General features: G+C 36.4%; 1 protein-coding gene across 1 annotated transcript in view; it reads right to left on the minus strand.

The window, feature by feature from the left end:
* Positions 1-1559: 1559 nt before the first annotated feature.
* Positions 1560-24488, minus strand: part of KHDRBS2 (KH RNA binding domain containing, signal transduction associated 2) — a 394032-nt gene continuing 371103 nt past the window's right edge. The window contains exons 8-9 of the mRNA XM_086743272.1: positions 18856-18914; positions 1560-2661 (exon numbers count right to left, since the gene is read on the minus strand). Coding sequence (XP_086599398.1) covers positions 2564-2661; positions 18856-18914 — 157 coding nt within the window. The 3' untranslated portion in view covers positions 1560-2563. The remainder of the gene's footprint in view (positions 2662-18855; positions 18915-24488) is intronic.

Genomic DNA, 24488 nt, shown 5'->3' on the forward strand with positions numbered 1-24488 from the left:
TGTTCCTGCCATTCCAAAGCATAAAAAAGAAAAACCTACCATGCAAAAGAATAAATAACAAACTTCCTGTCTGTTCACAGATACTTTTGTCATAGGAGGAAATTATAAATACTTTGAGAAGCAAATGTAAGCTAGTATTGTATTTTTCTTTGTCATGTGACTAGTTTGTTTCCAAAATGTAAGCATGCTTTTAATAAACACCAGCTCTTATTTTTTGCAGGAGCAGTTGCAAAGTATATCATATTAATATTTACCATTAAAAGGCTAGACAACAAGACTTATTTTATTTAAAAGAAGGGTGTCATATCATACCAAAGCAAATGTTTTGATTGCCATTATATTGCTATGCAGAGAAACATCACTGGAAAGAATTATTTATTTTAAAACTCTAGCTGAATATGTTTGTGTGTGTTAGTAAAAACAAATGCATAGACAAAACACAAAACAGGAAAAACCCCTGAGATGCACCAGAGCTTACCTGACCCCTTCTCAGCAGATCTGCTGCTTAGCTGTCCAGTGCCTGTGAGTCCTGAAATAGTGAGACAGAATAAACTCAATGTAACCATCGTGTAGCCTACTAAATTCGCTTTAACACTTCAAATGACAAAACATACGCTTCATAAACTATTCAACAAGAGTTAGCATGCAACTCCAGCTGCAAGAGATTTTGTTCACAAACTGAACAGCAACAGGCCTGTACTTTATTCTCATCAAAAAAGTAAACCAATCACATTGACAAAAAGCCACCATAAACAAAAAGACTGTATTTAAAGGATTAACAGTTTTGGAATCCCTACTATCAAGTCTTCTGTTCATTTTTTCTTTTTTCATAAAAATTTAGGTTATATACTTGTTGTTAGCAAGAGTTGCATTACTATTATTGTTAATTTTAGTTCTGTTTATTACCTTGAGGGTTATATATTGTAGAATAATTTTGTTGTCACTAGTTAATGTTAATTATTTGTTTTAATAGCCTATATACCTATTTGTTATCTTTTGGTAGGTTTACTTTTTTAACTATCAGTAACTTAATAAGTGAGAAGATTTAACATTACTGTTGCATACGCAAAATTACAGAGTTACTATTAGTGTTACCTGTTTAACGTTTAGTCATCCTTTGAGTCCTGCGACATATTTCCTTAATAATCATCAGCCATCAAGTCTGATAGTCTCAAAAGAAATATCAGCCCTCTAAACTGCCTTCAAGGGCGGTGATATTTAGCACTGAAAATTACAAATAAAGTTTTTGAAGTTGAGTACCAACAACTGGGCAGTGACACTGATGATTGGTTTATCAAGACAAATTGTTATATACTACGAAAAATGCAGTCAACGCACTCCTTTGAGTGAAAACAAATAGGTGAATCTATGCAATGCTTACATGTTGAATGGGATATTTAATGTGCGGGGAAACTCAAAGGTTGAAGAACTAGCATTTAGACAGTCTAACAGTGGTAAGTGGTAATCTTACCTCTTTAAACTCCATTACATTCTCACGAGAGACATGCTAATACAAACAAGTCAATCAGAGTTTGTGTTTAGCAAGATCAAGCTTAGAGGATAGTTTAAAATCCATTTATTGTTCTAAAGCATTTTTTTTCCATTAACATGTTATACATTAGTGGATACTAACCATGATTCATGTAACAGTTTAGTTTCATAGTTTGTTAACTTTTAAATTATTTAACAACCAGAAGTTATTAATACAACTTTTAAAGTCTTACACAAAAAATCTTAAAACAAGCTTGGGTTCATTTTTGTAGTTTTTATATAAAAAACATTTTAGGCATCTCTTGAAAAAGAAATAAAGCAGGCATTTAAAGCTAGAAAACAAGTAATTCCAAATTTAGTTTGTTACAAAAGGTTTCAGCTTTATTGACAAATTATGGCAAACATATTTGACAAAATTATGGTTTCCTATTTAGAGAAGCTTACACATGGAACTTTATGTGATTTTTTTTTAACAAATACAGGTTAAAACACTGAACAAATTCAGTTAGCTACATACATACAGTAGCTGCTTGTTTTCAACCCCATTAAAACAGCATTTAAAATTAAATTTACAAACTTAATATCGAACATCTTAATCTAAACTAACATATATTAAAAAAGACAGGTTAAAACATCTTATCTACAGCTTAATTATTGTCTATTTCAAAAAAAAAGGAAAAAAAAAGAATCATATTACAGTCTTTCAGCAACCCTAAACAAAAACTCAGCCTTAGCTAGTATGTAGAGAGACTCAAGATCTGTAACAGTGTCATGCTTTTTAAGTTACACACAGCAATGAATACAACCAACAGAACATCATCTTTGAATGGTTTATAGACAATGCTTGCCAAAGGTTTTTTTGTCTGTGTTTTTTTTAAGTCCGTGTTATAAAATAATACTAATGTCAATGTCACTCCAATGTTATAGGAAATACAAGTAGTACATAGGATAATAATGAGCAGTAATCCCTAGGATAGAAAAGAAATGGACTATTACTTGTCTTGTTGCTGTTTATGTGGAGACCACAGGCTATTAATTGTCTCTGAGATGAGGTCACAGATGAGAAGGACCTTCAATATCTACCATAGGGGTGTTCCCTGTAACCCCCTCTGGCTGACCTTGGAGGTGGTGCCTTTAGGCTGGAACGGGTTGTGGCCCATTCTTCTTGTGCTAAAAACAGAAAAGAAAAACATGGTTTGTAAATATCTAAACTTGAAAGAATAAAGTGATGCCACTGCTAATGGCTGCCAAAATTCTTGAGGGTTTTGGCCAAAAGTTTTAGAAAAATAAAATGAGGATGGTGTTATGATCCATTTCTTTATCCTCTTTCAAAAACTTATGGAAAACTAACCTTCTACTTCTTTACACAGGCAACCTATTTATCTCAGGATGAAAAAAACCTTGCTCCATGATATTCAGCAGAGAATGAATACCTACTGTTGTCACACTACAGCCAGCTCTGGAAAAATCACTGCACTAGTCTGCTAGCTCAGAATTTATTTGATGTTTTGAGCTTCTAGCATTTAAGCTAAAGCACCACGTGGATAACATTTAATGCAGTTGGTATGTTAACAAATGAGGAGTTAAATCATGAAAAGATAATAGAAATACGTTTGAGTTTTTACTTCCATTTGAGATCAAAAGAAAGAAAATAATACGTAGAAATGAAACTACTACATTAAGCAAAAGAGTTTTGCTAAATAGTTTTTACATTGCATTATCTTTAGAACACTTTTTCAAATTTGTGTGAACAAACTATGCTCGGGAAGAATAAGTTAAAAGCTGTAAGATTTTTTGGTTTTACAAATAGTTCAGTTTTTACAAATATTTTTTTTTTTTCTTCCCTCTCCACAGACAAGGTATTTCTGGAAGTTAAGCCCTCCAAAGGATCAAACAGGAAGCTATCTACAGTTGTGGTCCAGTGGTTGAACCCCAAACTTGAACTCTCTCCTAAGTCAGCTAGTGGATCATGAAATGATTTCTGATCTTGTCTTCCACTTCCAAAGTTTCAAAATCTCCACACACCCCCCAAAGTTACATGATATTCTGTCTATGTCTTTACAAAGAAATATAGAAGCTATTCAGAAATCAGTGTTAGTTATTTTGCATAGTGTTTTATTTTATTTGTGATTAGCATGTTTGTATTACAGGTATGTGAATAATATTAATGTTTGTAAAATATGAAAGTAAGGGTCAAGCCTTCTGATGCTAGGGAAAAAAAGAACACTTTTTAAGGTACATAAAAACAGAGATTGAAAAGAGAGAAGTTTAAAAGATTGGAAGGTGACCTGAAGCCAGTGGGAAAGGGAAAGGAAGATGCAAATTTATGATGAAACAGTATACTTGCTGTTGCTATCAAAACAAAACCAATTGATCGGTATATTAAAATAGACACTTTTCCCTGAGTCTAAAGTGGGGCTGTTTTATTTCATTTATAAATAGCTAACATAGTAATAAGCTGAACTATCCAGTCTTGAACTAGTGCTGAAGATTTAAAACATTCCAGGTACTTGCCCCATAAATTCTAAAATTCAGTTGTATCTATTTTTTTTAAGAGGTAAGTAATTTTTATGCCATGATCCTTACAACATTTTTTAAGTGCCTGTTGAAGAAATTAACATTTCAGAACATATTTTCCTTGCTGAGGTCTTGTTTTAGACTTTTGCTACCCCTCTCAGCCACCAAGTATTGAAATGAGTACTCCTGACTCAGCATGGTCGATAAAATTAATCTATATGGACTATAAATGTGAAACTTGCTGAACTCTCAGGTATAATGTGGGACATATTAGCTACGGTGAGCAGGGGTAAAAATATTCATTGCTTATAGCCAAGAAGAACATATTTTTACTACATTTTTCATGCCACATGCAACTTTCTCGTTTATTTTCTTATGAGCCATGAAGAGATGTTCTTGAGTTCGATCTGATTCCTCATGTACCTGTAGAGTGAATCCAACCTCAGTTAATCTTTTTTTTTTTTTTTCTTCTAATTCCATTCCCACTATTGGAAGGAGAGATTGGGCTTTCAAGTGTCATGTCACTGCCAGAAAGCAGTGGTGGATTCCTAACTTTTTGAAAGTAGTGTGTCTGTTGCAGTTCACTCAAAGCATTGAATAATTTTGTTCAGTTTTTTAATAGAATGACCTAAACAAGAGAATAAAGCTTTCTATGCAAAATCAAATACATAGGCTAGTACATGAGAATATTAAAAATCAAAATTGTATTATTCATACATTTAATTGAAGGCTAACTACATTGTCTTAAATTTAGTCAGCTACTTGATTAATGGATTTATGCCCTTAAATATAAAAAGGAACTGAAAAAAACCTTCATCTCCATTAAGACATGTCAAAGATTTTCTTTTATTAAAGCAAGTTTTTAGAGTGATAGCAACATTTTCCTCTCAAGAAAAGACTTCATAAGTATACCTTCAGGAGCAGCACAAGATATCAGTAAAAGGTCCGTATTTTGATCGCTTTGAGTTCAGTTGCTATTTAGCAAGTTGAACTTTCTAAACTTCAGTCTTCACTAGTTTCTCCTTAAATAGTTATTCATACAATTTGGTTATGATTAGCTTAAAATGACAAAACTCCCCAGTGAAACTAATACACACCCCCCCACTTTGTTTCTGTTCTGCATCTTGATTACTGTGTCTATTGATAATAATACAGAATTCCAAGCACACGGTAGTGATATTGTTGCATAGTACAAGCACAGAAAAAAATTGTTTGGATTTTTTTTTTTATATGCATGTATTAGAGTCCAAGTTCCAAATGAATTATTGAGCAATATGGTAGCATATTACCTATATGTATGGAATGGTGTGCTGATGTTACATTTTTGTTTTACTATTTCCAAACCTTTATAATACAATATATTTCGCTGTCAGTCATTCCACACTTTTGGCCCTAACACAGGAAGTATGTGAGTAAATAAGTTTTAAAATCCATCCTATTATCAGAAACTTTGTGAAATTGAAATCTTACCCAACATGGATAGACCACATACTGTCTACCCACATGGGAAATTGAAGTCACAAGTCACAATTTCTTTCTCTGGCAGGTCAGGAAGTGCTCCTGGGTAAAGGAGAATGAGGTCTCCTGGCCATGGGAGAGAAACTGAACTCTCTTTAAATGTTGCGTGGGTGGAAAAGTGCGAAGATACTGACATTTAGTATAGAGAAACTCTTGCAGAATAGTTTGGGAGCTTCATAGTTGAAGAAGCTACACCATGAACGGAAAGGTGGTAACATTGTGTGCCCTCCATATCAGGGCAAAGCAAAATGCATTAGTTCAAATCAATGCTGAAGGTAAATTAATGTTTCACCTTGCACTGAAACTAAGAGAGCACTTGCATCTTTGGTTAGAATTAAGATGTGGATTCACAAAACACCTTTTCAGTCAGTGATTGCATTAGTGCAAATAGTCTAGTTTTTAATGCAAAGTAAACCACATTGACTTGAAACAGTGCTCAGGGTCAGATATCGTGTTTTAGCTCAGAAGCAGTAACCAAAACTTGGGAGTTCATGGAATAATATAAACTCCAGCAAATGCAGTCACCAAGGGAGACACTGCTGACTGGAGATACTGCCAATGATGAAGCATCAATTTTTTTCCCCCCAAATTATCACAGGGCAGAGCATGATTTATACTGTGTAGGGATTGCTTGGGGTCAGATTATTTATGAAAGTGAATCTTGAGTGTGAATGGTCAGTCAGGCCATTACATCATAGACCAGATCCAGGCCTGTGGCCCAACCTGCTGTGTAGGCACACACAATATTATCACATGTTGGCATCACATTGAATTGTGAATGGGCCCAAATGTAGGTTGAAGAGGATGCTTATTTCCTTCCTCTTATCTTCTGATGACTTTCATCTGCTCCTCTGAGCACAGGTGTTACTGACCCACTAACTTCCTCATCTCAGATAATCGTTCACTGAAATCATATTTCCCAAAACCAAATGGTGAGTTTGCCCCTCCAATCACATCAGAGCTGTCAGAGTGTTTAAAGTTTCATGATGCAGATTTCTTTCCAGTTATGGTTTAAGATAATCAACCATTAGTAATGTACTGGCTATTCTTCTAGTGTAAATGAGGCCAAGTGCAAGGTCCTGCATCTGGGTCGTGGCAATCCCAAGCACAAATACAGGCTGGGCGGGGATTGGATCGAGAGCAGCCCTGAGGAGAAAGACCTGGGAGTGTTGGTAGACGACAGGTTCAACATGAGTGGGCAATGCGCCCTTGCGGCCCAGAAGGCCAACCGCATCCTGGGCTGCATCAAGAGGAGCGTGGCCAGCAGGTCGAGGGAGGTGATTCTCCCCCTCTACTCTGCCCTGGTGAGACCCCACCTGGAGTACTGCGTCCAGTTCTGGAGCCCCCAGCACAAGAAAGACATGGACCAGTTGGAAAGGGTCCAGAGGAGGGCCACAAAGATGATCAGAGGGCTGGAGCACCTCTCCTATGAGGACAGGCTGAGAGAGTTGGGGCTGTTCAGCCTGGAGAAGAGGAGGCTCCGGGGAGACCTGATAGCGGTCTTCCAATACCTCAAGGGGGCCCACAGGAAAGATGGGGAGAAGCTATTCAGTAGGGCCTGTTGTGATAGAACAAGGGGTAATGGGTTTAAATTAGAAGGAGGTAGGTTTAGATTAGATATGAGAAAAAAATTTTTTACAATGAGAGTTGTAGAGCACTGGAACAGGTTGCCCAGAGAGGTGGTGGATGCCCCATCCCTGGAATCGTTCAAGGCCAGGCTGGATGAGGCTCTGAGCAACCTGATCTAGTCAGGGATGTCCCTGCTTCTTGCAGGGGGGTTGGACTAGATGACCGTTGAAGGTCCCTTCCAACTCTAACTATTCTATGATTCTATGATTCTATGAAGTATTATATATCTACTGACCTCCTTATTGTCCAAACCATATCCTCTAAAGGAATAAAATGACAATTGATGTTAAGAAAGAATTCTTCCTTCTGGCTACTCACCTTTCAAGTTAAAAAGTTGCTGCTGTTTATTTTTAATTTTTAATAACATTTAAAGACATTTAAGTCTTTAAAAACTCTTCCTGAATGAATTAAATTAATCATATATGCACTTTCATTTAGCAGGAAAATACCACAATAGCCTCCTCACAAAATCAGAAAAATTAGATACTGACTAATTGGAGTATCTAATGTTGCTACAGATCGACAACCACAAAAAAAATGGCCTATATTCCAAAGACTCCAGGAACGAGCAGACATAACAGAAAAAAAGTTTGACTGGACTGAAGCATTTTGGTTAATGAGGCTTTTGAGTTTTTGTTAGTCACTGACGGCTTTTGTGACCAGTAAGAAAATAATTAGCTGACTCTAGACTAAAATACTGAATGGTTAAAACAGGTATTAAAGATTGCTTTTGTAAAAAGATAATGCTCTATGAAAACAGAAAACTGAAAATATAGAACATAAAAAGCCTGTTAAAATTCTGGAAGCTATTTCTTCTCTGCAAGACGTCCTCTCTGCAACTACATTTCATTATCTCATTGCCTTGGGGTGTGGGAGGAAAGCTTTGGGAGGGGGAATATCAGCTGCAGAGCTGAAGGGAGGCTCAGGCTAGCATGTATTAGGAGTGGACATCTCTGGAGAAGATTTGGTAGCAGCTGATCTTGCTATGGAACCAGAAACACTCCTGTTGTGATTTTTTGGTGCATTCAATTTATTTTCTTTTTCTTTGAGCTGCTCAGGATGTTCTCTTGTTGAATATCAGGGGTTTTATGGTTACACAAAACCAAAGTTTACTGTGGAAAGTTATTGCCTAGAGGGTTGAAGAAGTGGCAGCCAATATGATATAGTCTTAAATCCTCAGGTTTCTCATTCCTACAGGGAATCAGTTTCCATACAGTGAATTTAAAAATCCTGCCTCTGCAGTATGTTTCATTAGACCCTTTAAAAATGGCATTTTGCTGTAAACGTGCTGCAGCTTCAATTACCCTTTGCTGAAGTGTCACTGCATTTGCAGAAGGGAGAAGTAAGATTTAGATAAAAAAGGAGAAGACTTATTTATATAAATGAAAACAACTAAAGTAGCAAAAATGCTCACTAAATGTACAACACAAAGACAAACCAATTTCTAGTTCTCTTTAAGTCACCTCCCCCACCTCGAGACTGAAACACCTTCATATAAAGGTGAAATGTACAGTCTTTCTGGCAGTACTCATATAGTAAAAAATGACTTTATATTACCCATTGGAAGAAGCTGTTTTTCCTTGACTAACAGTGTTCTTAAAGAAAATTGCTGCTATGGCTGTACCAGCTTCTGACACAGAACAAGAACAGAAACATAATTTGTGCTACAAGTCTCTTATGCTCTTTTTTTTTTTCCCCCAGTAACATGGTGGAGCTATTTGCTTGATTTTAAACTTGAACAAGATCACAACTGATTTATATCTATTTGGTAATACCATCATCAAAATACAAGAGGATAGTTGACAGCTAACAGCTCTTGTTGATATTGCATGATAGACTCTACTGCATTAACAACTGAATCCGTAGCCAAAACATAGATGAAAGTTTTGAAATTAGAGCCTTCAACTGGAAAAACACTGGCCTCTACCACTCATACAGCAGTAAAGGATTATATATTTATTGTGGAGAAGGCAAGATGATATGAAGCAACACTATAAATAGTCTCTGAACCACACGATGCCAATAAATTACAAGATGCAGCCACTTAGAAAAAAGAAAATCAGATTATTAGTGGTTTTTCCTACCAGGAATTTTAATGAAGAACAATATATCCAAATGCTAGTAATTAGAGGTTCCTTGATGTGCAAAGTTGCTCTTTCATATCTCAATTCCAGTACTCTAAGGTTACCTTTTTTTTTTTCAGCATCAAGGGGCTCTCCTGAGGATAGAGAGCTCTTCAGGAATAGTCTTAAAAGATTGAAACCATATAGTGTACCTGAGTAGTCACACAGAGATTTCTGTTGCTCATTGGGTAACAGAAGGGTCAAAAGACCCTTCAGCCATTTTGGTTCTCAGGCTGAGTTTCACTATGTTTCAACATAAGTTTCTGGTCGTTATATTTTATTGCATGCAAGACAGGTGAGAATTGAGTAATTCCTGACTGCTCATCGCCTACATCATCGTTCTCCTCTGGCTGGTGCCTATGTGCTATATGAAATGTGGACTGCATTTTTATCTCTAATCATAGAATCATAGAATGGTTTGGGTTGGAAGGGACCTTCAAAGGTTATCTAGTCCAACCCCCCTGCAAGAAGCAGGGACATCCCCGACTGTATATGAGCATTCCTTGTGTGGCAGAAACAAAAGTATTATAAGTTGGGCATGATATATAAAAAATGGGAATAAATCAGGGGTGCAGATCTTGGAGAAAACACACAATCAGGAAAAAAAGGCTCAAACAGGCTGTGAAGGAGACAAGTTGCTGGTGAGAACAGTAGAGCCTGCTCTTTCTCTGAGAGACTGCACCAAAACAGAAAGGAAAGAGAGCCTGGACATATTTGATCTTAATACAGTGACATGTTAATGAAGTGGAAACTGAGAGGGATTTCAGGTGAAGAGCAGGTAAGAACTATAGCCTTGGAGGGAGAAAGATAATCGGGAAAACTGCTACCCAATCTGTGAATCAGCACGCCCAAGAGCTGAAGGGATGTGCAGGGCAATCATCATATTTTAATGCTGATTCCTTTTCCTCCTTCTCACTCCCATGCAAAGATATCCTGTGAGGTCCAACCTCCCTGCTCCCTCAGTGGCATCCAGCCTGCCGTCCAGTCCTTCTGCTCCAGTGGGCTCTCTCACTCCCTGTCCTTTTCTACATCTGACTGTCACCGCCCCTACCGGCTGTCAATGACTGAAAGTTAAATCCAAAAATAACTACAGAAAACATAAAAAATAATAAGAAGATGATGAGTAAAGTGGCATAACAGCATTTTTTTCCTACACTTATAGGAAGTGGGGGTGAAAGTGTAAGGGAAGATACCTAAGATGCCAGAAGCAGCAGCATGTAAGAGTTCAAACACAGATGTACAGATAAAGACATAAGAATTGAAACTAGGGACATAGATGAATTAGAAAGCATATCTAGAAAGCATGTCAGACAATGGAGAAAACACCTTTCATGTTATTAATAACTGAAAAGAAATGCACACAGGGACTTTAATAACTGAGGGCTGAGGGTCCAGTTTTTTTCCAGGAATTCGATGTTATTGCCAACTTGGTCATCTCTCAGATGCTGCCATTCTTAGATAAAAAGGAACGTTTTGTGCTTTTCTTTCAGAAACTAAAAGTGTAAGTTACGATGGGATGATGGAAATGTACAAGTGTTTATAGCTGAGGAATCTGAGTGTGCTTGGGTGTGAGGATTGTTTTGAGTGTGGTATCAAGTGTCATAGCAAATGTTTTGGTGACTACTTTGATAGGAAATGGGAAGTCATGGACACAGCCCTTTTAATTTAACTGGATACCTTCCATCTGCTGTATGCTCCCTGGGAACTGATATTTGAAGCCCATCTTTAGGATACATAAATTAATTGTTATTTTCATAGGCAATCAGCACCCTTGGTTTATGATTGATTGAAATTATATGTCAGTATTTTTGCACTGCTTTTTACAATTCAGATTGACTCTTGGTTGCTGTGTTCATTGAGTTACATAAATATTTAGAGTATCAGTTAGAGACATTAGTGATATATTAGCTGAGACTATCTTTAAAGATTATTGTTTGATCGATTGCTAGTAGACTCAGTAGCTCTGATGTACTATTTAAATACAGAATTTAAGTATATTTTTTTTTCTTACAGCAGAGTGAGAATGAAAAAAAGGTCATAGTATTTTTAATCCATGAAATTCCTTTATATGTGGGGTCACTAAATGATATAATTTATAACAGAGAAAAATACCTATGAAGTAGTTTCTGTCTTACCATTTTACCTATGTAGTACTGAAAGCACAGAAAAATTCATAGTGGTCCATCTGCCTCAAAGTTCTACCCCAAGCAGTGGCTAGTACAAGATTCAAGAAAAGCACATATTCAGAGCATTTTTTTTCCTCCTTTTCAGTCAGCATCCTGCAACCTTGTCATGGAATTTTCCAGCATTGAATAAAACTCTTTCACAAATGCAAAGAGGGCAACAATACAAGTAATTACAAGGCAGATCACATTAACAGATGCTTTAAAATTAAAAAAAACCCCAAACATATTAACCACATGTGATTTGCATATTAATGTCTTATTTCCTAATAATTTTACATTTATATTCATTGCTTATTCTCTGTAACAATAAAGACCTGATCACTTCTTTTTCCTGGTAACTTATTTAACATTTGAATATTGCTCACAATTTTTAGGCACAATTTTATTCATCTCTGGTTAATTATTTTGGGATAGGTGGCCAGGAAGAGATAAAAAGAGTTATTCTGTTTAAATAGTTAAGATGTATATAGCAGCAATTAAGATCATGGTTTAATTTGATTTGCCATTTAGCTTTCAGTGCTATTAGAAACACAGAAGATACTTTTAATTCAGAATAAACCAGTTTTTTTTTTCCTATGAGGAAGAAAATCTCTACCTTCTTTGCAATTCATTATACTGCATACATTTGGAGAGAGCACACCGCACTCGAGATGGAGTATAAACGAAATTCAGGAATTGTGATTACAATCTCTGTTCCTTGTTTGCTCAGTGACCTTTGGTAATTGTTTAATATTTTGTAGTATGGCTTCTTGACTGGTAGAATGAGGCAGTAGTGCCTACCTCCCTGGGGTCTTCTGAGATGCAATTAATTGCCTGAGCAGTAAGAGTAAAGTGCTACAGATGTGCTGAGCAGAAGACCCAATAGAAACTAGACATTTAACTTTAAAATGAAAACATTGAAAGTTAAAATTATTTTATTTGGATAATTCAATTTGTGCTGTCTTTCTAGTAAGCCTCCAAACTTCTCCCTCCATGAAAAGATGGTTGTTGACAAGTACTAAGCAATGGTTGGAAACTTCGCCCTACACAAACTCATAACTAAATACAACTAACATTGACAAGGTCAAGATTTCACCCCATAAATCCACACAGAAAAGATAGTTGCATTTTTATTGTGTCATAATTGGACAAGTACCTATTATTTTAGACAAAAATTCAAGAAGAGGTTTTGTCTTTTTTTTTTTTTTTTACGGAGGGTGTCCATTTATTTTTTCACTTTTCTGCTCTCTTTTTGCTTATCTGCAAAGCCTGCAACATACACAGGATTTTCTGACTTGATATTTATGCATTCTGTAATTTTGAGAAGAATACCTGAAGTGACTATCTTTCAAATCACAAATTGTACCTTTCTTATTTGACATGTGGAATCTTGTCAGAAGACAAAAAATGTTTCCAAAACACAGGCTCAAAACCACCAAACTTACTTATACCATGCTAAATACCACTTATTTTACTAAATCTACTGCATATGCATAAACTAGAAATGCTAGGAAAACCTTGTGGTTTACTAGTCTATTTTCTGAACTTAGCTGTAACTTTTAAAAAATTACCATCCCTGTACTTGACTGTACCTTCTCTTCAGGAGGGCTAACAAATTAGACTGGATGGGTACTCAAATCTACTTTAGTATTGTGAGCTGCCCTGGCTTAAACTAGTAGCGGAGGATCACAGAAATCATCCCGCTGACCTAGCACTGGAGCAGACGGGGCACTCGTGCACTCCACTCTGCCACCTCTCCCTGCAGGTTAAGTAATGTCAGCAAGAGCAGCAGTAATGACTGCTGGAGAAAATAACTTCTTGCAAGGCTTCAGGCACTTTTGCAGTGAACATCTGCCTCAGGTAGGAAAGGAGCAGCATCAGAGTACACAGATAACTGTTTGAGCCTCTGAACGGAATTCTCACAAACAGTTGCAAGTCCATCTTCTGGTTTAGCTTATACTTTGAGCCCACTCAGTCATGTGAAAAGAAATGACAAATGGTGACAAATGGGGAAATGGGCTTCAAAAGAGTACTCGTGGTCCTATGCTGGTGTAGAAGCACCCAGCATGTGCTAACCTGCCTGCTAGGTGCTCTGTTGAGGCACAGCAGAAAAAATCCACCACACTGCCACAATCTGTGTCCTGTTGCCTCTGAGATGCCTATCAACGCTAAGATGCTCCAAGACCTAGAAACCAAAGAAGGTTTTCTTTGGTATGTTGCCAATGACATTTCTGATCAGATACCAAATGTATACGCTTAGACGGTATAAATGAACAATTAGTTCACGTTAGTAAGGCTTTATTAATGAGTTTTAGTAAAGATTTTGCCTGTAATCACAAGCTATGAGAAGCCAAACACTGTAATAAGGAGATCAGACCTATGTCTCCTTCATCTATGTATCACTCACTACCTTATTTGAGCACTTGATTTCCCACATTTGAAGACTTAAATGGGACTAGACTAGAAAAAAAAAATAGAGTGAGAACCCCTTAGCACCCCGAGCATAATGAATATTAGGACCAATGACCTACAATACCAAAGTTACTATTAAAAATGAGGACGGAACTTGGACTTGACAGCTGAACAAACCTTTTCACCTGCAGAGCAATTGCTAAGAAGTGCTTTTTCCAAATTTACAAATATTTTTTTTTTTGTATACAGTACAGCATGGCTTTATCTGGCTTGGTCACTGCCATAGATTAATAAATACAGGGTTTATTTCACACTAGGATGGCTGCTACTTGAGTTTCTCCATGAAATGAGCATGTTAATATCTCGTAATCAAGCATAAGAATTTACGTCTTCTCAGGTAACATCTCTTCAGTCAACCTATTTATCAGAATTCCTGAAGTTTGAACCCTCCATACACTCTTTTCTCCCCAAATTTCATCATTATATATGAATTTTTACTTTTATTTGTCCAGTAGAAACTGTCATGGTTATTCTGAAAAAAAATACTACATAATACACTCTTCAGGACAAACACAAAATTAAAAAATAAACAAGATAATAAGAAAGGAGTGGAACATTGCTGTACATTTTTAGTTGTTAGCCCTATAAAGTCCTATAAATAATTTGTCCATAAAGTGCTGTCTGTAGAGCTTACTTAGTAAACTAATTGTCATCACAACTGCAAAGCTCTCATATTGAGTGGCTGGCAAGGAATTATTTGTGAAATAGTCAGTTAAATCATTGTGGCAGCATTTTACAACTTAAATGATAACTTACATTAAAAGAAATTACAACAAACAGTTACACTGTCCAATTTTAATTAAGGACGAATTATCCTAAAACCAAATACCAGTTGTTTACAAGTACTGGCACTTAATGCCAAACTAGAGTAGAATATGCACTACAAAATGTGGTAATTAGAGGAAATGTGCACTTTTGAAAATTTTTGGTGAAGATGGAACACATTTAAATAATGTCTCCTTGCCAGCAATGGCAGCACATGCAGTAAACATCCTTGCAAGATTTTCCTGAATAGCAGCAAGAATGTGAGTGGGGTTCACTATGTCTTCCCTCTTTGTGTAGGAGACAAGGTACACATTAATCTTCCTAACTCTTGCCTAAGGCCTTTGGCAGATGGTGTTATTCTAATTTAATTGTGGTAGCTTAGGAGGTTATAGACTTTAACTCTCTCTTTTCACCCTCTACCTAAAGATTCTGCTCTTTTGGTAGGAGCAGCAGAAGTCCATGTGTACTGGTGTCTCAGATCCTGCAGTTCATGATCTGGCATAGGAACAGAAATCGCCATCATTTTCTGTTAATGTACAAAGCAGTATATACACTGGGCTGAGAATTACAGCATCTGACAACAGACACATTTACTTTCCTCCATCCTTGCTATGGCAGTTTCAACCTTTGGAAGCAGAGGCAGGAGCCTCTTCAGCCTTCTGCAGCAGAAACTGGCAGAGCTCATCTGATAGAGGCCCCAGCCTTTGGAAGAACTAAGACAGAAATAGAAAATGATAAGTAAAACCCAGAATGCTCTGATTCGTTCAATAGAGGAAAAGGATTCAGATGAAACAACTGTGAGGCAGGTCAGATATAATTAATATAGCTTATACGGTATTGGATGTGCCTTGCTAGCAAGTCATACTATTTCTGTGATCTTTCTAAAGTGGCCTAACACAACATTTGTATCAAGAATGCTGATTCCTCTAAAAAACAGGGAAAAAGAGAAAGAAATGAGAATGTGAACAGTTTACAAAGGGCTTTTCCTTTACAGTGGTCCTGTGCAGTGAAGGTGCTTTTTGGACTTGAGCATGACATTACATATGAGCAGGAAAGGTTCTTAGTTCCCAAATTTTTAGTTATACATTTTATCCTAATTGATTTATAAGACAAATAATTAAAATAAAGTTTTCACTAGATACCTCCTCAGATGACAATAGCACAGAAGGGAAACCACAACATTATTAAAGTATGAGAGCAATAGATATAAACTTTTTGTTCATAAACTAATCCAACTTCATGCCTTCTGTTTTAAAACATAAGCACCATCATCAAGTTAAAATGACACTGTCACCTTGCTTTGGACTCCTAGATTTAAATTCATGTGTGCAGATATCAAGTCCTTCAGTGACACAAGTCTCATAAATGCTTACTGAGTGTGAGGATGCTTCACATTTTTGAAAATCATAGAGTACTTTAAGTGACTGGCCTTTTAGTTTTAAAGTTCCTGCTGAAGATATTTCTTTGTCACTCACATGAGGAAGCCTGTAAGGAAGATTTTCAGGCATAAGTCCCAAATTTATGTTCTTCATTTCAAAACAGTGATCTTCAAAATTCTCTAGCATTAGCTTCATAATCCTTATAAAATTTTTTTTAGGAATCTCATAATTCCTTAGTAGAATTCCTAAGTTAAAAGCAAGAGGATGCATGGAGGGAAAAAAAAAAAGCCAACCTAGTAAATTTTTAATAATTTACACACTTATTGGAAGGGATAAGGAGGAAAAGGCAAGTTGTTACACAAAATGTCTAAGAGACAACAACAAGAAGACACCAGTTCTGTGCACATGAACCATTTGCGTGTGATCTTGTTCAGAATTTGAGGGAATTCTGAAATACAGAGGTGTGTAAAGGAGGAATATAGTCTTGTTGTGGAAGGTAAAACAAGATGTGAAACTGAACTGGGGTGAAAGAAAGACTGTGTAGATTTCTGCAGGATGGTGAAATATGAAGGGACAGCTGATTTTATACAGTGGGATGGATTCAGAAGACTCGTAATGAACAGCAAAACATCCTGAAAAAGAAATAGAGAACTGGGAACAGTTCTCTGGGAGCAGAGAATTAGGGTAAAAGTTACGTCAGGATGAGAAAGGGTGGCACCAGACTGCTTATTGGCTGGGCGGGAGGCACTGAAAAAGTCAGATACGGAGAGAACATCAGTATATGAACTAAGAATTCAGAAAATGAGAAAGTGAAGCTATATATTCTATAGCTTTGTATGCTCAGATTACCTCCTCAGATAAATGGTGGTAACTTTGGGATGAAAGTAGTTCTCACATAGGTTTCCACAGCACAGAACTAGCAAATTTACTAATCTGCTAAAGTAAGTAAATCAACAGGAGTGCAAACACTCACATAGAAATGTGTCTGATTTCAGAAAGCAGAAAACTCGCAATTTGGAGTACTATTCCATTTTTAAGTTTATTCTAGGTTACTGGTAAAGATGCTCCAGAATTTTGTGTTCAAATGCCAGCTCAGAAAACAGTGTAATAAAAAAAAAGCAAGTCCCCAGTTATCAGCCGTGTATTTTAAGACAAGACTAGCAAAGCAAACCCAAGCATTTTGAGTTTGTTTCTGTTGCTGAATGGAAAAAAATGGGTAGCTTCATGCAGAGCATCAATTTAGTCATGATCCCACTCTGAACACTTTATCAGCCTTAGCTAATTAGTCCATTTAAAACCCCTGCTGGGAAAGCAAGTAATATTCTTCTAGTTTTACAAATGAGGGATTGGTGGAAGAGTGATAGCACTTTAGATGTCTTGCCCAAATATGTGGAGATTCAGTGTGGAGGAATCTAGTTAAGAGTTAAGCAGTGGGTAATTCTTACTGCTGAGCTCAAACTATGCTTTTCTGCATTGCCCCAAACCTTAGCAATGCATTTGGCAGGAGAAGTGGAAAGAAGATCTGTAGAGGGGACGAAAGGTCTTTCACTGCAGGTATTAAAAAATCCCATACAAAAAGGAAACAAAACAAAGGGTAACTGAACCACACACATTCCTATGGATAAGTTGTTATTATTATGACTACTTGTTTAACACCAAAAATGTGCTTGACTGCACATTATCTAAATGTATTGTGAGTACTGATTATACAAAAAATTAAGTTATTTCTTATTATGCAATGCAATCCTTTTTGACAACATCTCAGTAATATCTTGTGATTTCTGTACAAATACAAAAGGAACTGCAAGCTTGCATTTCTTTCACAGCTGCCTGAATAGAATTATTTATTTCAAGCAGCAATCCTTATATAACCCTGCACAGTAACTTTTACTTGCAGCATTATTTCCAGCAGCTCTCATTTTCACAATGCTTTGGAAGTCCCCATGTAGACTTACAATACTTTACAAGTAGTAGTAAATCAAGCATGACACCTCTGCTGAATACTAGGGTCAGTCTTTAAATTGGCAATAGTCAGCTTTGCTCTATTATTTCAGTGAAAATGTCAGAGTGACATTCACTGTGCCAACTGATGGCAAAATGTACTGACAAATATTGATAGGAAAAGACTGACTAGATTCTAATTAGTGATCGAAACACATCACTAATATCAAACAACAGACCTAGAAAATGGGCTGTATGCATTGGAGCAATACTTTCTTTTCCTCTCATGTCCTCTGTTCCTATGAAGTGGAACTATTCCAGCTCAGACACAGAGTCGGTGAAGAGGTGAAAAGACTACATCACTCCCTCTACTTGAGCTGCCTCATGTGGCATGAGATACTCCTTTACCTCCTGGTGCAGTGGAGGTTGCCATGGTGGTACATCACCCTCTCTTTCCACTTAGATTAAATCTATATTTCAAAATCTCACAAAACTTGCTGGTTGAAGTGATGCATATGACAGCAGCACATGCACAGTATCGTTGGCACATCAGGCAGACTGAAACTTAACACTGAAATATATTCAGGCACTAATCAGAAACTTCAGGGTTACTGTTAAAGCTGATCTGTGAGTGTGATTAACTGGCTTTGTAAATTTGATCAAAATTGATCTGTCAAATTTTCTGGCCCTTCTACAGTAAGTCAAACCTCACCCTAAAGTTACACAAATCCATTTTGTTTGGTCTTTGTAAAAGTAGAGAAAGAAAGAAAAGTATGTGGAAGTAATTTCTGAGTTGTCAGTGACAGATTTTTTCATTTGGTTTCACACTTTTGCTGAAGATAGAAGAGACCTTACCGTAGCTGTCATAAGCCTCTTCGCTTGTTCCGTGACCATAGTCGTAATATTCAGGCACACTGTAATAGATTCAGATAGCCATGTCACTATTATTGTAGGTAACCAACTCAAAACAAAAACAGAGCACAGAAAATAAAATCTATTTTAACTCTTTTACATGATAGCGTAGTCCAGCTAGTTTCAGGGGTAGTGAGAATTTTAAAAATATGAAGGAAAATGTACCAGTGACAATAACAGCTATTATACATGACATCACATTTCTTATCTACTAAGTCTAAAAAAAAAATGGTCCTAAATATGTTAACCTAGGAGATGTGACAAACAGTGACAGAAATTCTATTTGCAAAAATAAGGTTTGAAAAAAGACCATCCATTTTATTATTCACAATTGTTAAACTGCCAACAGAGGTGTTAATCTCATTTATTTGTAATCCTAAACATTTATGCGGTATCAAACTCAGCAGTTTGTTTTCCCCAAAGCTGGCTGTATTGTATTGTGTGGAACCTGTAAACTACTTATCTTTACCAAAAACATTGATAGATTTTCAGCTTTGCTCCTGAAGAAGAAAGTGTGTTTCCACTGCTTGTAGAGAGATACTTGATTCTGCACAGCCTTTGTCCTTATGCAGTTATTGTACAGCCATGGAAAGTTTTATACATTACCAATAAAGTGCACATTGAAAGTAGCAAGGTTCAGGGAAAATCAAGCTCCATGTCTCAAACCCACTTTTCCACTGCTTTTTATTAATTAACAAAAATTACGTATGGCCATATTAACACGGTATGAAAAGATTTCAGATCATAGTTACACCCTGATAATTAGCAACCCCCGGCTATTACCTGGAGTGGACACACAGAAAATTTGATCTCTAAGACATAGTTAAATGGCATTATTCACACTTTTGCTTGACTGCTATTATTATTTACAGTTTGCACTGTATATTTGGTGCCTGGTACCAAATTCAGGATCAGACTACTGCTGTTATCAGGTACCAGGCAGACATAACAGGAATCAGTCTCTGCGCAGAAAAACTTATAAATTCCACAAATTCTACTTGATTGTATTTCTTCTATCTGCAGTGAACCAAACAAAAAATGTAACACCTTCCCTGTTATTAATTCTTAATGTTTTCACTTTTGCTTCTTTTTCCTTGGACACTGTGCGGGACAGATAGACTCTTGCAAAATGAACAGAAGCAGCCAATCAGCTCAATATTGCACTATTTATAACATTGTTGCTCAGGTAATTTTCCATATTGGATTATCATTTAAAAAATATTAGTTTACACTTGAGAGAGAAGCTTAGTTGACAGTGGAGTGTAAGTAAAAATATTTCACAAATGCAATAGAGATAAACAAGCAATCTGTAACGATTATTTTCTTGAACTAATGTTGATTTCTTTGTTCACAAACTGTCTGTAATCAGGTTTTAATTTCTCGAACTTGATAGCTATTCATAACTATTCTTGGAATAATTTCTGAGAATAATTCATGGGCTGTATCTCACTTGAGAGCACTGATTGCGTCTATGTGATAACTGACAGTCAAGTTGTTTTGATTTGGGAACACATCATCCCCTGACTGGCTAGGTACAGCTGTCATAGACAGTTTTCAGCTACAAATATCTGTGGGGTTTTTTTTTAACTGAAAATGCAACTATAATTGTTGTGCATTAATTTAGTAATTTAGCAAGAAGTCATTCATGTGAGTGGATAGTACACTGACGTCAATATCTCAGACAGATGAAATTCATTTGCTAAAGCAGTTGCAAAAAGTGGGCATACGAGTGACATGAATGAAAATGAAGTTAATACTTTTAAATATTTTTCCCAATACCATCCTAGCTCTATATGACATAATCACTGTAGAGCATTACCTTCCGGGCTAATGTCAGCCATACAGTTGCTTGAAAATTAATTAACTAAATATATACACCCTCCTATTGAAGTGGTGCAAGGAACAAACAAGAAGAATACATCTTTTATTTCTTGAACATACTAAGCATTCTGTACTACTTTGCAATGATTCTAGTAGCCAGTTAATTAAAATTACAGAATTATGTAAAGTGAACTAGAGCACTGGCAGTGTCAGGGTTAAATCATGTACCTAGTCATATCTACAGAGCTCATGGTTTAGACCTAAGAAATTACCTGAAATGTTCAGAACAGATAGATGACATACCATCCAGATCTGGCAGACAGCAGTATGAAAAATCTCACATAATACAATTTAAACAGCAGCATTTTGGAATACTGCCTGCTTTCCCGAGTACAGGATGGTGTTGGACTAGTGAGTGGAGTTACAGGAGAAGAAACCCCAGAAGTCTCATCTTCTGTCAGTGGATAGGATGCTAATGTTTCTTCCTGATACATTTTACAAAACAAAGTGGCTGTATCCAAAGGTCAGCTTTAGGAGGAGTGCATTTGGGACGCAGTCCAAAGGCCAGCAAGTTATCAACAGCAATTCTGCATTCAGCGGTCACTGAGTAGGGCCTTGAGCTATTACCATCAATACAACATCCAGCAAAGTGCAAGAGTTGCAAAAACAGGTAAAAATTCATTGCAATGTTATTGTTATTGTATGTTTTTATTAAAGAAGAAAGACACAATCATACAGACAATAAGGATGCGAGATAAAAATCCTGCACAGTGAACATTTGGAACTGAAATACACTATGAACAGAATACAAAGTTAATACACAAACCATTAAAGTAAGAAATAAGCTGTATTTCAACTGTAGAAAGAAAATGACTTATTATTTACTGCATATTTGATTGTGAGCACAATACTTAACACATTTCTGAAAACGCATAATTCATAGCACAATACATCATTGTGATCTAAGTTCTCCAACTTTATTTCCCTGACTAATATAAATTTTTCTTAGATCTGAGCCAAAGTGGTATTTCTAATTCCTTGCTAACTAATATTAGATAGTGCTTTAAGCAATACCTAAATGAAGCAAATCGGCTTGTTAGTGTGAAACACCTGATTTAAACTCACATTTTGTGCGCCAGACTGCTTATTCATTAGTCTGCTCTATTTTAAAACTTTCTGAATATTCACTACAATTACATGCATTTATTTGTAAAAATTTTCCTCTATTTTTTATTAAAGTGAAGAATGAATGATGCTTATAAAAAATGGATGATACAATATGGCTTTACATACGTAAGATCTTTTTTAAATTATTGAACTACAGAGAGATGTAGCTCGTTCACATGATGCCCAGCTGTGGAAGGAAACAATCAGCAATTGAAATCAGCATAAATAAAACTTGTTTATATAATTTTAAAGTTCTCAGACTGTTCCTGGAAAACAGGGTGATCATGAGCTTTAGAAACCTCAGGCTCTCTTGGCAGTGCTAATTGGAAACAAGACACCATTATCTGTCATTAGCATTCATTACTTTCAAGCAACATGAAGTGTAATTTACTTAAGTGCATGCACCCACCTGAAAGCAGGATGCAATACATTCTATGAAGCAGATAAGATTAACTCATTAACAACTGCTCCACTTTTGCTTTTACGTTTTCAAAGCTTTGCACTACACTTTAACACCAGACTTCTGAGACACAGAGGACTTGATGTGGCATGACTTAGACTTTAGTAACCTTCTACATGTACCATGTAGAAAGAAGAATTGATATACATAGGACAAGTAGTTTAGTTATTTTTATATCTCAAATGACTTGCAATCTGAGGACCTCTGAAGTAATTGTTCTCTATCTAGATGAAACTTTTGCAACAAAGATGTATGATTCTGTCCTTGTTCCTATTCTGTGGGCAAGAAGATAAATAATACATTTACTGTCACTCTTCATAATCATAACATATTTATGCTTATTTTTAACTTAACTGTTGTTTTTAGTTAGTGCTTTTGAACCTGTTACTTTTAAAGGTTTGGGTTCAAAGTTTCCATAAAATTGTGATGTCTTCTTTTCATACAGAGGAAGGCAGATTGGTTCCAAAAAATTAACACAAAATATGTTCCTTATTTGAGAGATAAGGAGGTGCTATCCTGAAGTGTAATTCAACCCGAACTATCTAGTGCTCCTATGATATGAGGCCTCTAATACAGAGCCTCTGTATCTAAACAGAAACCTTAAAGGCCAACAGAGGCTTTTAACCTCTTGTTAAGTGGGACTTTTTCAAATCGACATTAGCTAAGCAAAACTGAACTCCAGTTGGACTGTGTCAATGCCCATGGGAAACCACACAGCTTGTTATCAGAAAGGCTGTGGAGGATGATGCTTTCAGGTGGTTTAAGCAGAGAACCACAAAGAAAAGAGTGAAGTCTCAAAACCCTGACTTTTGAGTCAAGAAGCCACCTGGGAGGAAGGGTGATGTTCACCACTCAGACATCAATGGCGTTAGGTGTAGGAAATCACGACATCAGTGAACAGACTGCATTAGCCTTTGACCAATCTCTTCCTGCACCTGCAGGACACTGCTGGCAAGAGACCCAGGGTTAGCAATGTTACTGTCTGGTTCCCTGGCTGCATTTACGGCTTCTGAAATACAAGGCAGCAGAATGTTGCAAGAACTGAAGAACTTGAGCACTTCTTGTTGCCTCATGGTTGGTTTTTTTTTTTTTTTGTTCTTCCTTTCTCTCTTTTTGTTCTTTGCTTTTTCTTGCTGAGAGATACACCTAACTTTTTATTCTCTAATTGTGGAGCACAAAATGTGGTTGCAGATGTACAATGGGCCCACTAAAGCCAAAGCTGAAAAGTACAATAAAGGGTTAATCTGCTTTAAACACTAACATGTGAATGTATATAGGTAAAGTCTGTTCTGTAGTCTATCCTGAAAGATCTTAAGAAACTGAAAGCCTTTGATTAAGACTTGTTGAGCTAGATTTAACAGTTGGTTTGTTTTTTTTTTTTTTCTGTAAAGGCATCATTATATCTGATTTTTCTTTCTTAATGGTTGTATTTTTTAACTAGGAGAATAAATTCTAGAATATTATAGGAAACTTTTATTAGGAAATGTTTGGGAAAGAGATAGTCAATTTAGAAAAGAGGCTTTTGATCAACCTTGGAGTTATAACTCAGCCATTAGACAATAATCAGACTTCTTTTATGAAATGCTTGAATTCATTCAAACTAGAGATTTAACTGATGGCAGTGAAGTTCCACAGTTCAGATTCATGATCAAACAGATGAAAAACTTCCACGCTAGCCTTTGAAGAAATAAAAACAGCTCTCAAGAGACTTCCCTCTTTGTGTTGTGGCACTCAACAATGTGAGAATGAACCAATATTGTGTTTTAGGATTGGCACTTTCTGAAGAAGGATTCCTGGCCTTTGTCAGCTTGCAATCATCTATACTTTAGATACAGATAAATGAAACTTTAGCACTCCTTCTAGATATATCCCATTCTGAGTTAGCTTCAGACAACAGATTATTGAGTCAAGCTAACACCCAGGATAATTCACAAAGATCCCCAGAGGTGGGATTCAGTATTTTTAGACAATTCTCTTTCTTCCTTTTTCACTTCCTCAAATGGATCCTTTGAGGTCTTGGTCTCCTATCTCCTGTTAACTTCCTCTTTCTCAGTATCATTTCTGTTGAGTAATCCTCAGAGCTTACAATTTTCAACATCAATAATTGATACAATCAAATACCCTGCTC

This window comes from Chlamydotis macqueenii, chromosome 3, assembly GCF_036417535.1.
Source record: "Chlamydotis macqueenii isolate bChlMac1 chromosome 3, bChlMac1.mat, whole genome shotgun sequence".
NCBI lineage: Eukaryota > Metazoa > Chordata > Aves > Otidiformes > Otididae > Chlamydotis > Chlamydotis macqueenii.